General features: G+C 41.2%; 1 protein-coding gene across 1 annotated transcript in view; it reads right to left on the bottom strand.

Moving 5' to 3' along the window:
• UST (uronyl 2-sulfotransferase) overlaps positions 1-15,386 on the bottom strand; it is a 288,989-nt gene that overhangs the window by 99,692 nt on the left and 173,911 nt on the right. The window contains exon 5 of the mRNA XM_065401894.1: positions 11,682-11,835. Within this exon, the coding sequence (XP_065257966.1) occupies positions 11,682-11,835 (154 nt within the window). The remainder of the gene's footprint in view (positions 1-11,681; positions 11,836-15,386) is intronic.

Genomic DNA, 15,386 nt, shown 5'->3' with positions numbered 1-15,386 from the left:
ATATTCCTTTTTGATCTTTGAATTAAAGTTATAGCAGTAGACGAGACTTGTTTGCTTACATCACAAGACCTGAGCAAACATCTACCCTTGAGATCTCTAACAATGCAGACTTGCATTTCAAAGCTCTGTTCATTTACATATCTTCTTAACCAGTCCTTAAGGTTCACCCATGGGTCAGGTGAGTCTGTGAGTTAATTAATACTTTCTGGCCCTGTCACCTTCCAATGAAATATTATATTACACTCATAACGTCACACTGATAAATGGTGAGAAAGTGTAAAATCACAGCGGCTTGTGCATTTGCATCAGAATGTGATGCGAGAGGTGCAGACAACCTGGATCCACTCCACATATGTCCACCCACCAAGAGCCTTCCTGCATTCTTGGAGTTCTTGATGAATGAATGTACTGAAGTACTGGACATCCTAAAGGGGTGTCCTTCAAGACTTGCAAATCCCACTCATGCCCTTCCTGGCTTGTGAAAGTAAGTCCCGAGCAAGTGGTGCCCCTCATGAGGAAAACAGCTAATATCTCATTCAGGGAAGGAATGTTCCCTTCCTCTTTCAAACAATGCAACACTGAAGAAACCTCATTGAACACATCAGTTTTAGCAATCACCGAATGTCAAACAGAATCTGTTCCTGGGTAAACTCTTCACCTTTCTGACAAGTAGGTGAGGCAGCACCAGCACCCGATGGGAGAAAGGGCTGTCCCCCTATTGGCTTCTCTGCCTTTCCTCATGGGGAGCAGAGCAGGAAAGAGAGAGTGAGCCTGTAGCCTTCAGCTCTCCCCCCTGCTAGCTTACCAACCTCTAGAGTCAAAATCTAAGTGGAAGAGAATGGTCCTGTCAGTTCCATCTGCCTTGTTGGCATTGATCAACAGGATGTATGGGTAGGGGAGGATTACCGGGAACACAAGGGATGTTCCCCTGCAGTATATGGAGATGTGTGCACATGCACACACTGTACCTCACATTTGGCTTGTGATGGGTCTGCTTGTGACAGGGACTTCCGGTAAAAACCATGTATTTCCTTGTCCCCGTTGTTTTGCTTGTGCAATGTCCCACCACACACGATGATGAAATGTCACTGTGGCAAATACCATCCACACCCCTGAGGACTTACAAACACCAGACTTGGTGACCTTTCCATTTTGGTCTTCCACTATAAGATTTCTTCTCCTGCAGAGATACCCAGCACACAGCCTAGTCTTTGGGCTGTGAGCTGAAAGGGAAAGTATGGCCACACATGCATAAACTAGACACAATAGTATTTTGAAAAATAATAAAGAAAGAGCAGCATTGTTTTCTTTTCAGCCACAAGGATAGCATACAACTTGCTTGAACTAGCTGCAAAAATGAAGGTCAACATTTTCAGACTTGGGTGCCTAATGTTGGTTCCTAAATAGAAGTGGCCTGATAGTCAGTGGTGTTGAGCACCTGTGGTACAACTGACTTCAATGGGATTTGAGATACTAACACCCAGTACTTCACTGCTTCCTGGGTCCTAAATTTCTCATGGAGTTTCTTAACGTTTGCAATATAGTTTGAGATGCTCAGTCACAAAGTGCTGAATATCCACAAAACTGACTTAATTCTTATATTCTGAAGCAAAGCTTTGTGGTTACCCTACATAGTCCTTTACTGAAAAGGGGTGCAACACAGAATGATATAGCTAATGAAAGAAAAAAGTGTCAGGTTAAAAATCATTGATCAAATCCAAATCTCTTCACCTGTGTTACTAAAAACCATCTTATGTTGCTGAAACTCACAATATTTTCAAAACCCAATTGTCACTGTTATGTTATTTATTATTTACCATCTGCACTTTGCTCAGCTTGGTCATTGAAAATATATTAGTGAATTCATTTCTGGTTCTCATGCAATAGGATCATGCTACAGTGTTTGGGTTGCAAACCCTGCAATGGAAAACTATTAAAAAAAAAAAAAAAAACCACTGACACGAAAAGGTTACCGTTCAGATCATGTTTTGTATAGTTGTTTTTTAAAATAAGAACACAACCTAATTTGGGAGCCTAAGTTATCTGACAGTGACCCTTTATGATTTTACAAATGATTAATATAGAATGGGAGAATCTAAGTGAACAATAAATTGTGTTAAGAGCATACATATTCACTGAACAGTTAAACAAATATGAGACAAATACACAGCTTTATTTTGAGAGTTAATGTAGAAAAAGGGAACAGCTGGAGACTATTAAAAGAACTCATTAGAGAAAAGAAAAAGACTGTTCTAATCGGGTCAGCTGACAGGTGGCTATGCTTGAGAAGCGCCCTACCTGCATCCTGAATGGTAGCATTAGTTATTGAAGCTACTGTGTGATCTTCAAATGAGAATTTACAGCTGGCAAATTTAAGCATCAGCACTGCAGGACAGACTGAAAGACATCCAAAGAATACCACCAGTCATCTCAGCACAGGAGTATGCTGGCCTCTGTGTGCGCGTATGTTTGGAGGAGGGGGAAAGAAGGTACATAAAATATAGTCTTATGGTTAAAGCTCATGACTGGGAACCAGGTGATCCAAGAACTATTTTTCCTGGCTCCATTACACTCTTACTATGTGAACTTGGGCAAGTCACTTCTAACAGCTCTGTGCCTCAGTTTCCCAATGTCATGTGAGGTTTAATCAATTCACATTTGTAATCTGTTTTGAGATCCTCACTTGGAAGGCACTATACATATGTAAGGAGATAGGAAAAACAATATAGCTAAGGGGCACCCAGGACTTAAGTGTTTCCTGGGCCCTGATATCTCCTGGAGGCCATGTCGACAGCAAACTAAACAACACAAGGAATGTTATTACAACATTTGAAATTATACAATAAATATTAGGTTTAACAGTCTTAATTTTGCAAGCAGTGCTTCTTAAAGAACTTTTGACAATTGATGGAAAATAAAGTCTAACCCTTTAATAAGAAACAAGGGTCCTGAATCTGACAAGGTATCTATGCACGTAGCTCTCAATGAAGTTAATAGAAACACAGGAATGAATTTCTTGCAGAGGGCATGGCAGGATTAGGCCCAATATGTTCCTTAGTGCTGAAAAAATAATGAGTCTTTACTGGATATTTTCAATTTTCAAACAAAAGGGAAAAAATACTACAGGCAATATCCAATATTGGTAGATGCTTGAGATGGTCAATTCTCTTCTACACATGAACACTACGCATTTTAGTACTGATCTCATTAATAAAATACAGTATACTAATGGAGCTAGTAAAAAATTGAGGATTACTTAAATGTACTTATTAATATGCATATATCAAATGCAAAACACTGCCGTAATACAACATTGTTAGTCAAATTCACAAAGTTGGGGAATGCAGATGGATTTTCTAACAGCATTTTGAGCTTTTTAATCACAAAGTAATGACCTCAATAGTAATACAGTAACTCCTCACTTAAAGTCGTCCTGGTTAACGTTGTTACGTTGCTACGTTGCTGATCCAATTTGGGAACATGCTCGTTTAAAGTTGCACAATGCTCCCTTCTAACGTCATTTGGCAGCCGCCTGCTTTGTCACTGCTTGCAGGAAGAGCAGCCCGTTGGAGCTAGCTGGTGGGGGCTTGGAAGCAGGGTGGACTAGGCAGCCCGGCAGCCCCCACCATCAGCTCCCCACTCCCCTAAATTTCCTGTGCAGCAGCAGCCCAGCAGGCTACCAATTGCAGACAGTTCAGCTGTCCCTCCCCCAACTGCCCTCTGCCTTGGAGCTGCTCCTGGAAGCCTCCCGCTTTCTGTGTGTGAGTGTGTGGGGGGGCTAATGTCAGGGTGTCTCCCCCCCCCCCCCCCGTTCCTGCCCCTCGCATACTCCATTTCCATAGAGCGTGGGAGAGGGGAAACACGACAGAGCTCAGGATGGAGGGAGCCTGCTGACAGCAGAGGCTGTCTAAACTTGCTGATCTACTTAGAGTGGAGTCAGAGTACTTAAAGGGGCAACGTGCAGCTCTCTCTCTCTCCCCCACACACAGGGTGCCTGTCTCTGTCTCTCTCTACCATGCTGTCTCCCCTCCCTCCATTTGTGCTGCCATGTAGAGTGTGAGGCTACATTAACAACAATGTGTTAACCCTTGAGGGATCAGCTGTTCTAGTTCATCATTTAGCAGTAAGGCATTCCCTGGGAAATATCCCACCCTCTGACTTCACCACCTCAACCAAGCTTCACAATCATCATTGCTGTGTACAGTATTAAATTGTTTAAAACTTATACTGTGTGTGCGTGTGCATTTTATATATAGTCTTTTGTCTGGTGAAAAAAAATTCCCCCAGAACCTAACCCCTACCCCATTTACATTAATTCTTATGGGGAAATTGGATTTGATTAACATCGTTTCGCTTAAAGTCATATTTTTCAGGAACATAACTACAACATTAAGCGAGGAGTTACTGTACACTGATCTACATATTTAACAAGAAAAACAGATCTGTACCCCATGACAGATCTAAACTTCCTGCAGAAAATGTAATTAATGTTGCATTCATGCATTTGTTTTCCCAGGTTTAATTTAACGGTAAAAAAAAAAAAAGGGGGGGGGGCTCAAGTGGGGCCACTTGTATAAGTAAGATTTTGCAGAACTGGGGCCTAAAATGTGATTAGAATTTCTTTAAAAGACAGAAAGGAATATGTATTTTAACTATTAAATTAAAAGAAGAAAAAGATGAAGGGTTTTGCTTAACATTTTGAAAATATTCCCCTTTGGGTAGAGACTGAGTATGGAGGATTTCATTCCAAAGTTTTCAGAAATTTGTGTGTGTACACAAACAGGTAGTTATAATGAAACTTTATAAGTACATAAGAATGGCCATATTGGGTCAGACCAAAGGTCCATCTATCCCAGTATCTGTCTTCCGACAGTGGCCAACACCAGGTGCCCCAGAGGGAATGAACAGAACAGATAATCATTAAGTGATCCATCAAGTACCAGGATATTATCTTAAATTATCCTTTCTTGGCTCTATTTTTCTGGCTAAACCCCCCTCTTTTAGCCTCTTAGAATGCAAATTATGTCTTTGGACTCAGGATTTTTCTGATTTTACATGGGAATAAATCAGGAATAACTGTTGAAGTCAATGAAGTTACACTAACATTTATTTATAACTACTGTGAGTTCAGAATCAGACCCAGTTAGATTCCCTGAAGCCCAATCACATAAAACTTACACCACTTCACACATTATTTCTGTATTTGGCCCTTAGATCAAAGGTTGTTAAGTCAGTATTAAAAAAGATCCTTACATCTCTTTTATATTTTCCTCTCTCACACTCGTCGTATCTCAAATGATCCCAGCAGTTTCTGAAAGTTGGTCATGACCAGCAGGAAGTTTAGAAAGAACAACTGTAATCAAAAGTTTTCAAATACATATAGTTTATATTCTTTGTGAGATGTCCTTATCTTCTGACCTCTCAGACCCGGGGCCTAAACTAAATTCATGGATGGAGTTTTCTTTTAAAAGCTGCTGCCTTACCTGTGCTGTGAATGACGTAGTTGATTTAGTTAGGCTGGACTGAATGCTTCCAGAGTCAATACATTTGGGCAAATGATTTTGGTCCAAAGGGACCAAAAGAACTTCTAATTTGATGGGAACATAAGGTGGGACAGTTCCCAAATGAATGTGCTTGAAATCCTAATTGAAGAGGGATTGGTGGTTTCAGACATTTCCCAATATACTGTCAGACACACTAAAACATCAACACTGTTTACCTTGGAGAAGTCCAGGACTGAGCTGTTTAGATGACTGACTGTATACATCACTTCAGCAGAGACAGTGGTCTTTGCAGATTAGGTCAAGGAACTGGCTGAGCTGCGTGGAGAAGCTCACCTTGCAGCAGCTACCTGTACTGTATATAGTATGTGAATACAAGATTTCACATGGTCCAAAAAAAAAAAAAAAAAAAAAAGGGGGTAGGAAGGGATGAGCTTGGGACCACAGCCCTCTACTCCCTTCTGCCCAACCAGCAGACACCCCCTCCCTTTTCGGCAGGCTAGAGTAGTGATCTGTGCTAGACTCCCGTTGTTCTTATATATGTGGCATCCAAGAACTGGTATTCTCCCTGGCCCCTGTTCAGGGGCATAAGGGAAGGGGAACAGGGAAATCTTTTTCTGTCCTCCTCACTCATGTCCTCTTTTTGCACATCAGCACATGGTTTGGCACAATCCATCCCAAGTTGTTTATGTGTAGCACAATGACCAACACCACCACTACACGAGGAGCAGCTCACTTATAACGCAATGCTTTGCGTTTAAAGAGCTTTATGAGGGGTTACCCAAAACTAAGATGACCCTCTGAAACCCTGCACTTCCCCTAAAAAAAGAAGGCCTCCCTCACACACACTATTTGGCTAGTTTTCATCCAAAGAAAATCTTTAGGAAGTAAATGTGGAGGGTTGAAGGCAGAAACCTGCCCAAGGATCAGTAGTATGCTAAAAGGCTGCAATGCTGTATGTCCAGGGGTAAAAATTGTATACTTATTTTCTTCACAGCTAGATCAAGCATAAAACCCATAATCTCAGTTAAAATATAAGTATACACCTCTTTGCACTACAAAGGAAAGGGTTAAGATGCAGTTACATATTATGAAATTTGATTAGACAACACATCTTCAAAAATCTAACATTCTGAACAACTGACTTGTTAAAATGATTTTCACTGGCAGCTGGCCTATACTTTACTCAGAAATGAACAACCATCCTCTTTGAATAAGACATCTGACAATCAAAGTTTGCCAAAAGGAGGAGGACAGAATCCAAAAGGGGAAAACTTTGTTTCCAGGCTTCTAATAGAGCATTAGGAACAGTGAAAATTAAAACAAAAAAAAATAATTTTTACAAAGTTGCTGACAATGTCTCTAAAAGAACAAAATGCTCTTTGAGCAAGACAATGGCTACTGACACAAACATTTCACTGGCCTTCTGCTAGTGTGTGTGTGTGTGTGTGTGTGTGTGTGTGTGTGTGTGTGTGTGTGTGTGTGTGTGTGTGTAAACTTGCCAGAGTACAAAGATGGTCATGTTTTTCCATTCTGCCATTAACATTTAAAGCAAGAGGGATACTAAGGAATTATACACGGTTATGAAGTTTCAATCCTGTAACAGTGCCTGTTGGAAGTAAATATACCGAAACTTTATGTATTTGGTGAATCATAAGTCTTAAAGAATGGGTTAAATTGCATGAAGCTTTATAAAATGCTCACCAATTTTTAAGCATAGAGGTGCCAATCACCATACCTCTCACTTAAATGACAGGAGAGGGCAGTCAGCACCTTGCAGGATAAAGTACAATGTGTACCAGTAACCTCCTATTTTTTCCTAAAGGGAAGGCATGATGACTCTAGTATAAATATACTTTCCCAGCTGTTCTATCCTATACACACCACGGAACGCAACCACACACACGTTGCACACATAATGAAAAGCTGTTAGTCTGCCTTCCAAGTGCAAGCACGAGAATGTCAACAATGACCCAAGATGACTCAGAGGCCTCTTAATATCCCCAGACATTTAGTAAATGCAGAAACACTTTCAAATGAGTTTTTAATTATATAGTAGATGTGATAATATTTTTAAATGCTTAGTGTAACTCATGCAAGTACTCCAAGCAGTCATATGATAAGAGTAACAGAGCCAAAACAATAAAACACAAAAAACCCACAGCTCAGCTATATGCAAAAACATAGCCTTGTTTAGGTAAAACTGACCTCATCTAGGATGGTTATTGAAACAAATGTTTGTGAATTGTGCTGTACAGAAGTAATTCAGAGTTGTGGTATGAAAAAGGGTACAGAACACATCTTGTACCTCATCTACTTCCTTGCCCCTCCAAAAAACTTACTTTTTTTCTTTAAGATACTGGCCTCATAGATAGGAGGGAAGCAGTAGACGTGCAGCTATAACTTGATTTTAGTAAGGCGTTTGACATAGTCCCGCATTACATTTTCATAAGCAAACGAGGGAAATGTAGTCTAGATGAAATTACTATAAATTGGGTGCACAACTGTTTGAAAGACTGTAAGAGTAGTTATCAGTGGTTTTAGAAGTGGCTATATAGTGAGGTCCCACATGGGTCAGTCCTGGGTCCAGCACTATTCAACATTTTCATTATTGACTTGGATAATGGAGTGGAGAGGATGCTTATAAAATCTGCAGATGACACCAAGCTGGGAGGGGTTGCAGGCACTTTGGAGGACAGGATTAGAATTCAAAACAACCTTGACAAATTGAAGAATTGGTCTGAGTTCAACAAAGTCAAGTGCAAAATACTTCACTTAGGAAGGAAAAAATCAAATCCACAACTACAAAACAGGAAATAACTGGCTAGGTGGTAGAACTGCTGAAAAGGATGTGTGGGTTATAGTGGATCACAAACTGAACGAGTCAACATGATGCAGTTGTGAAAAAGACTAATATCATTCATACAAACATAAGAATGGCCATATTGGGTCAGACCAATTGTCCTGTCTTCCGACAGTGGCCAGTGCCAGATGCTTCAGGGGGGATGAAAAGAACAAGGTAATTTATCGAGTAATCCATCCTCGGTCATCAAGTCCCAGCTTCTGGCAGCTGGAAGTTTAGGGACACCCAGAACATGGGGGTGTGCCCCTGACCATCTTGACTAATAGCCACTGATGGAGCTATCCTCCATGAACTTATCTAAATCTTTTTTGAACCCAGTTATAATATTTGCCTTCACAACATCCATTCTAGGGTGTATTAACAGGAGTGCCAGATGTAAGAAACGGGAGGTAGTTGTCCTGCTCTACACAGCACTGGGTAGGCCTCAGCTGGAGTACTGTGTCCAACGGTGGGTACCACACTTTAGGAAAGATGTGGACAAATTGGAGAGAGTCCAGAGGAGAGCAAAAAAATGATAAAACACTTTAGAAAACCTGAACTATGAGGAAAGGTTAAAAAACCTGGGCATGTTTAGTCTTGAGAAAAGAAGACTGAGGGGGAACCTGATAACAGTCGTCAAATATGTTGAGGGTTGCTATAAAGAGAACTGTGATCACTTGTTCTCCATGTCCACTGAAGGTAGGACAAAAGAAGTAAATCAGCTTAATCTGCAGCTAGGGAGATTTACATTGGATATTTGGGAAAACTTAACTATTAGGGTAGTTAAGCTCTGGAACATGCTTCCAAGTGGAACCCTTATCATTGGAGGTTTTTCTGAACAGGTTAGATAAACACCAGTCAGGGATGGTCTAGGTTTATTTGGTCCTGCCATAGTGCAGGGGCTAGACTTGATGATTTCTTGTCCAACCCCCTGCAACAGTTCTATGATTCTATACCATTTTTCTCTCTTGTAGTTCTCTAGACCCTCATCTATTTTGATTTTGTATCATTTTCTATAAGGTCACATAATAAAGCAGCAAGCTGTCCTATCACAAATGTGCCCTAGGGATCCTTTTCCTTGGGTGTCTCTAAACTTTGAAGTAAGCAATGTGGTACTTCAGCTGGTGAGGACAATCACAGCTCTGGAAAAAATTAAATATTGAGAAACTGGAACTGATCCATGTGGCAATAAGCAGCAACCTTACATGGTGCTGGAGTAGGCTAAAGCTTATTTCTGAAACTTGTAAGCAGAGTATTTTCAAATGAACATTTAATTACAAAACGTCATTTCTAGCTTTCATAACCCTTTCTTTAATATACTGCTTTATATTTTACCTAACAAATTGGGTGTCATTAGGTATATCATGGGTGAAAGCTGGCACCATTGCAGCCAATGGGAGGTTTCACCACTGACTGCGATGGGGTCAGGATGTAACCCCATATTTGTCTTTGCTGGGAAATTATGTGTATACTACACATTGGAGATGGGTGTGCAACAGGTCACCTCAGGCAGTCTGTACTATTCTCAAGTTGCTGAGCACACACAGTATCAAGGTAAAAAAAAAAAAACAAAAAAAACACAAAATTAGCACAGATATTCCACAAAACAGAAGATCAACCACTAGTAGCATTTATGTCACCAAAGAAAGCTGAGCAAAGAAAAACAAGAATTGGAATCAGATCAGTCGTCTCTGAAAGACACCACTTGCAGCTGGTTGAGTCTACAGGAAGAACATGAAATTTTAGGGGGGGCAAAGCATCAGACCCTCCTATTCCCTCCTTGTTGCTCCTGGATGTGCAGTGCCCTGCACCGCCTCTGGAGAGAGGTGGGGCACAACGCTGCAGGAGCAAGGTGAATTCTTGACCCATCTTCGGGGAAGAGAGTTTCGGCTGCAGGCTCCAGTAGCGGGACTTCAGGAGCCTGGCAGTGCAGCCCCGAGCTCCAACCATGGGGCAGTGGGTACTGAACCCCCGGCTCTGGCCACATGGCCCTGGCCTCCAGCTGTGGGGCTTTGGTCTCCGGCCTCTGGTTCCAGCTGTGTGGCAGCAGGCACTGTCCCCTGGCTCCAGTCCCAAGCTCTGGCAGCCCAGTGGCAGGCACCGACCCGCAGCTCCAGCAGTGCAGCCCCACCCCTGGCGCTGATACCCTGCCCCAGCTGCATAGCAGCAGGCACCAACCCACAGCTCTGTTCCCAAGTTCTGGCCACGCGGTGGCAGGAGCTGGCCCTGGGTGCCAACCTCTGGCCACACAGCAGCGAGTGCTGGCTCCAGTCACGCAGCAGCAGGTGCTGGCTCCTGGCTCAAGCCATGCAGCCCTGGGCTCTGACACCCAGCTCCGGGCTCTGGCCGCGCGGTGGCAGGCACTGGTCCCCAGGCACTGACCCACAGCTCCGGCTGCGTGGCAGCAGGCTCTGATCCCTGGCTCTGGCCACGCAGTTCCTGTCCCCAGCTCCGGGCTCTGGCCGCAGGCACTGAGCCCTGGCCCTTGCCACATGGCAACAGACACCAGGCCCTGGCTTTGGCCACGTGACAGTTGGACTCATCACCCATCCCCATCATCCCCGCTGCTTCCCATATTTTTATTATTGAGTCTGCCAAAAACCCCTACAAATATAAATTACAATGATTTGGATGTGTATCTGTGCACTTTTAATTGTTTTTCCTAAAGTTAATTAAGTATTTTAGGAAAAAGTGTCAGTGTGGTCACCAGTGAGAGTTGGTGGCCACACTCTGAGGCCATATATTTTTTTTTTCTTTTTGAGAGAGAGAGAGAGAGAGAGAGAGAGAGAGAGAGAGAGAGAGAGAGAGAGAGAGAGAGAGAAAAAACACCCCTGTTCTAGTGCAACTGCATGATTGGCATTCTTGGTCTCAGTCTCAAAAGCTATTTAAATATCCAGCATGACAAATAGAGGGCCTAATCCAATGTTAATTAAGTGGAAAGCCTCAGATTAACTTCAGTGGCAGTTGGCTCACAGTTATCTTGACAAATTCGATATCTTCCATTGATGTATGCAGAAGAGCTCTGTTTAAACTCAAAAACTTCTCTCACCAACAGAAGTTGGTCCAATAAAAGATAATTAACTCACCCACCTTGTCTCTCTAACATGACAAATATATAATTATATTCCTGACCCAGGCAGCGTATGCACTATACAGTCTGATTAAAATCAAGACCATACAACTTAACATGAAGCCCGACACCAGGAATGACTGAAGGTAGACTAAAGATAACTCATTCTCTAACTTTCCAAGCATCCTGTTTAAATTTTTGTAATTATGTATCTGGATGGTGAACAAATAAGTATTTTGTTAACAGCCTTTAATTTAAAAGAACTTACTAGATATCTTTCTTCTTGCCTCATACTTGGGGTGCGGATCATATGATTCTGCTCCCCTCTCCAGTCTCCAAATCGACGGAAAAAATAGTTGGATAAAAATCGGTTGACAGGATCCCTAATAATATTGATGTACACTGGCTGTTCTCCTCCAAACCTGGTGGGGGAAATGTGTAGATCTCATTAGATGTTTGCAGACATACATTCAGATCTCAATCAAATGCCTTAAAAAGTTGTTCTCTATGCAAGATTAAAGCTGCTGGAAGATTAGAAGTTGTATGAAGGCCCTTATCAATGGTAAGAGTGCCTCAGCTCCTTCTAAGAGTACATCAGGCCCCTTTAAGCTGGAAGGTAACTACAGTATTGTATTAAGATGCACACATTTCAGCCAGAGAAAATCTCCCTACTATGAAGAACAACTGTGCCAACTATTATTCTACTTGGGCGCTCTCCTTGAATTTTTCAGTTCAAGTACTTTCTGCAGTTAAATCTGGTTCTTTGGATTCCTATTCCCATGCACTAATTTCCCATCTGGGAAATCATGGGAAGGCAGGGGTGGTCAAAATGGAAGCAAAATGCAACCCATGGAGTTCTACAAGGTAGTCCTGCAATCACCTTCATCTTTAAAATAAAGGCCATGACCTGAGAGATGACAGCTGCCAGCTTGCAATGCTCCAGCTTGTTGCAGCAGCATTCACTTGGAAAAAGTGAAAGAGCTAAAATCATGCTTCACAGAGCTGGGTGGAATGCCTTGTTTTTATATGCTGTGGCTTATACAAATCTTTCCCCTTATTTTCATTAATGGCTATTATTAAGTATTTATTTAGCACCTTAACTTTGCATGGCGAGATATCTATATCTATCAAGGAAGAGACAACCCCTGCCTCAAAGAACTTAAAATATGAATCACCAGTACATAGAGGTTTAAGGAAAAGGGGTAGAGAAAGTTGGGACCATCATTAAAACAAAAGCAAAGTGCAACCCAAGCCCCCAGATCTTGCAGATGAAGCCATAAACCAGAACTTCCTCTCCAGACCGAGAACACCCTCACAATAGATGCTGGGATCTCTCTCTTTTGTTATCTCCCAGGGGTTGAGGCAATGGTTTACAATCTCCCCTCACTCCTAATTTCATGTGGTGGGGAAGGTAGAACAGCTGGCTCTCTACCCTATCTTTTGTTTTTAGCGTGCTGGAAAAGTAATCATATTTCTCAATTCAAGAAATCATCTTCAGGAGAACGGGCTTACCTCACCAACCCAATACTGAGAGAAGGAAAGTTGCTTGTGTTCCTCCTTCAGCCAAAATATCTGAAGTGAAAAGGGGATATTGCAGGCTACAAAAGCCTCAAGTCAGCAAAATGGGAGTAGAGCCTGTTGGGAGAGTTTTCCTAGGGTGGGCCCAACTGGGAACTTGCCTGAACTAAGGATAGGGAGGAATGTTTTAGTATTTAAAAATTACAAAATGACATGTTGATTCATGAAAGCACTTAAGCAGGTGCTTAAGTGTCATTGAGTTTGATAGAACATAAGCACATGCTTAGCATGAATTTGTGAATAAGGATACTTTTCTGAATTGGGACCCAAAGTTTGGGGGGGGGGGGGGGGGAAATTGATCAGAGGAGAGAAAATTGCAATTGTCATTTAGCAAGAGGGAAATAAAACTAATCTTTAAGTTCCTCTTAATTTTCTAAATTAAGACAGGAGAATGAAATGTTAGAACATTTTATAAATAATACAGAACCGGCAAAACGTTTTTAAAATGTGAATTTTAGTAAAAAAGAAATAAAAATGTGTACAGCAATGTGTACTTGATATTTATTCCAAGACCTCCCAGTGAATTGAGTAAAGTCTGCACCATCTTCTTCTGTATGTGCCCACAGACCAGTTAGTAAAGTCTGCAAGTGCTTATACACGACTAACTTTATGCATGTGAGCAAGTTGGATTGATATCTGAGACCAGCTTTTGCAGCTTCTGTGCCATAATTTGTAATTGCAGAGACAACATAAAAAACTGAACTTCCAGATTTAGAAATCAGGATGTTACTTACTTCCCTGATTAGAACACTTTATGAGTGTGGACCTCTTTCAAAATTAAGTCTGTTTTGGCATTTATACTGATATGCATTTTTTCTAACAGAAGTTTGGAGTCTGAAATATTATAAGCTATGTTTACACGATTATCTAAACTGTTCAGCTCCAGAATACAAACATCCATGGTAAGCAACAGCTGCCTGGCATGATAGATCCTAAAGCTTCCAGGAAACAAGACCTTCAGGGTATTAACAGCAGCAACAAAGATCAGCAAAGTAAACTCAATATAATTATAAATATATATATATGCTATATAGTATAAACATCAATAAAATCAAAGTAAATATTCTTCAAGGAAGATTAATTCAAACTAAGACAAGTGCAGAGAACTACTAGACTCACCAGGAAAATGGATAGCCTATTGTAGGAGAGGAGTCTAAAAGTGACTCGCTTGTTAGGCTAGCAGAACAAAGGCTGAGAGGGGCTATGGTTGCTCTGGATAAATACACCAGGGGGGTAAACACCACGGAGGGAGAAGAGCTGTTTAAACTGAAAGACAATGCTGTCACAAGAACAAATGGGCATAAACTGGCCCTGGAGAAATGTAAACGGGAAATCAGGTGATTTCTAACCATCAGAAGACTGAGGTTCTGGAACAGCCTCCAAATAGGAGTACTGGAGGCAAGCAACCTGACTAGTTTTAAAATGGGGCTTGATAAATTAAATTATTGAACACGATTATATGGACAGGGTTGTCTATAATACCAGGGGGCAGATTCAACGACCCAGGAAGTCTCTTCCAGGCCTATATTCCTATTTAAGTTTTCAGTGTGAGGACCTTTTGCTAATATAAACAGTCATATGAACAATACTCCTCAGCTGTACTCATACACCCTGAATTGTTTTGCTCTGATTTATTATTTTTTTATATATATATAAATATAAATATAAATAAATAAATAAATAAAATGCATGCATAAAGTACATGTATTGAGAAGCACACAACAAACAGTAATACTGAGCCATACCCTCCTCAGATTGAGTGAGTGGAGTTTTGCCATTTCCCTCCATGCTGTTAGGACTGTACTATAAATATGCAAGGCACCTGATCATTCTAACTACACTTTAGGACAACCTGGAGCAGCGCCTCAGCTGGTGTCAATTGTCCTCTGAAGTCAATGGAGCTGGGGTTCTGCCCCTCTATTTCTATACTTAACTTCTAATCCTAACTGATTAATGTGGTATATAGTATCACTGGCAGTAACTGGTGCTACCCAGTTATTTTAGGTTTAATTGCATATTATAGCATAGTTTCAACTGTTGTGTTTACAGCTATGACTTATGAATAGTCATCAAAATAACCATTGGATTTTGGGGCATCAATAGCCATAAAACATCCATGATACTTATACTCATCAATAGTACATCTACTTGTTCTCAGAAAAAAAAGTAGTTAATAAAGTTTTAAAATTAATGTAGAAGGTTGAATGATATGCCAAGTGCTGCAAGTTTTCTTTGGAAAGGGAGTCTCCAATGTGTTCCAAATTCTCCTATTTATTTGAATGAAAGCTCTGCTGAAATCTGCTAGCAGATCACATATAAATTACAACAGGAACGAAAGAATTACAAATGCAACACGGGTGGTTGATTTGTTTGGTTTTTAAATGGAGGATAGCTC

The sequence above is a fragment of the Emys orbicularis genome, chromosome 3 (genome assembly GCF_028017835.1).
Source record: "Emys orbicularis isolate rEmyOrb1 chromosome 3, rEmyOrb1.hap1, whole genome shotgun sequence".
NCBI lineage: Eukaryota > Metazoa > Chordata > Testudines > Emydidae > Emys > Emys orbicularis.
Note: the sequence above shows the minus strand (reverse complement) of the source record. Positions and strands in the feature narration are given on the sequence as shown.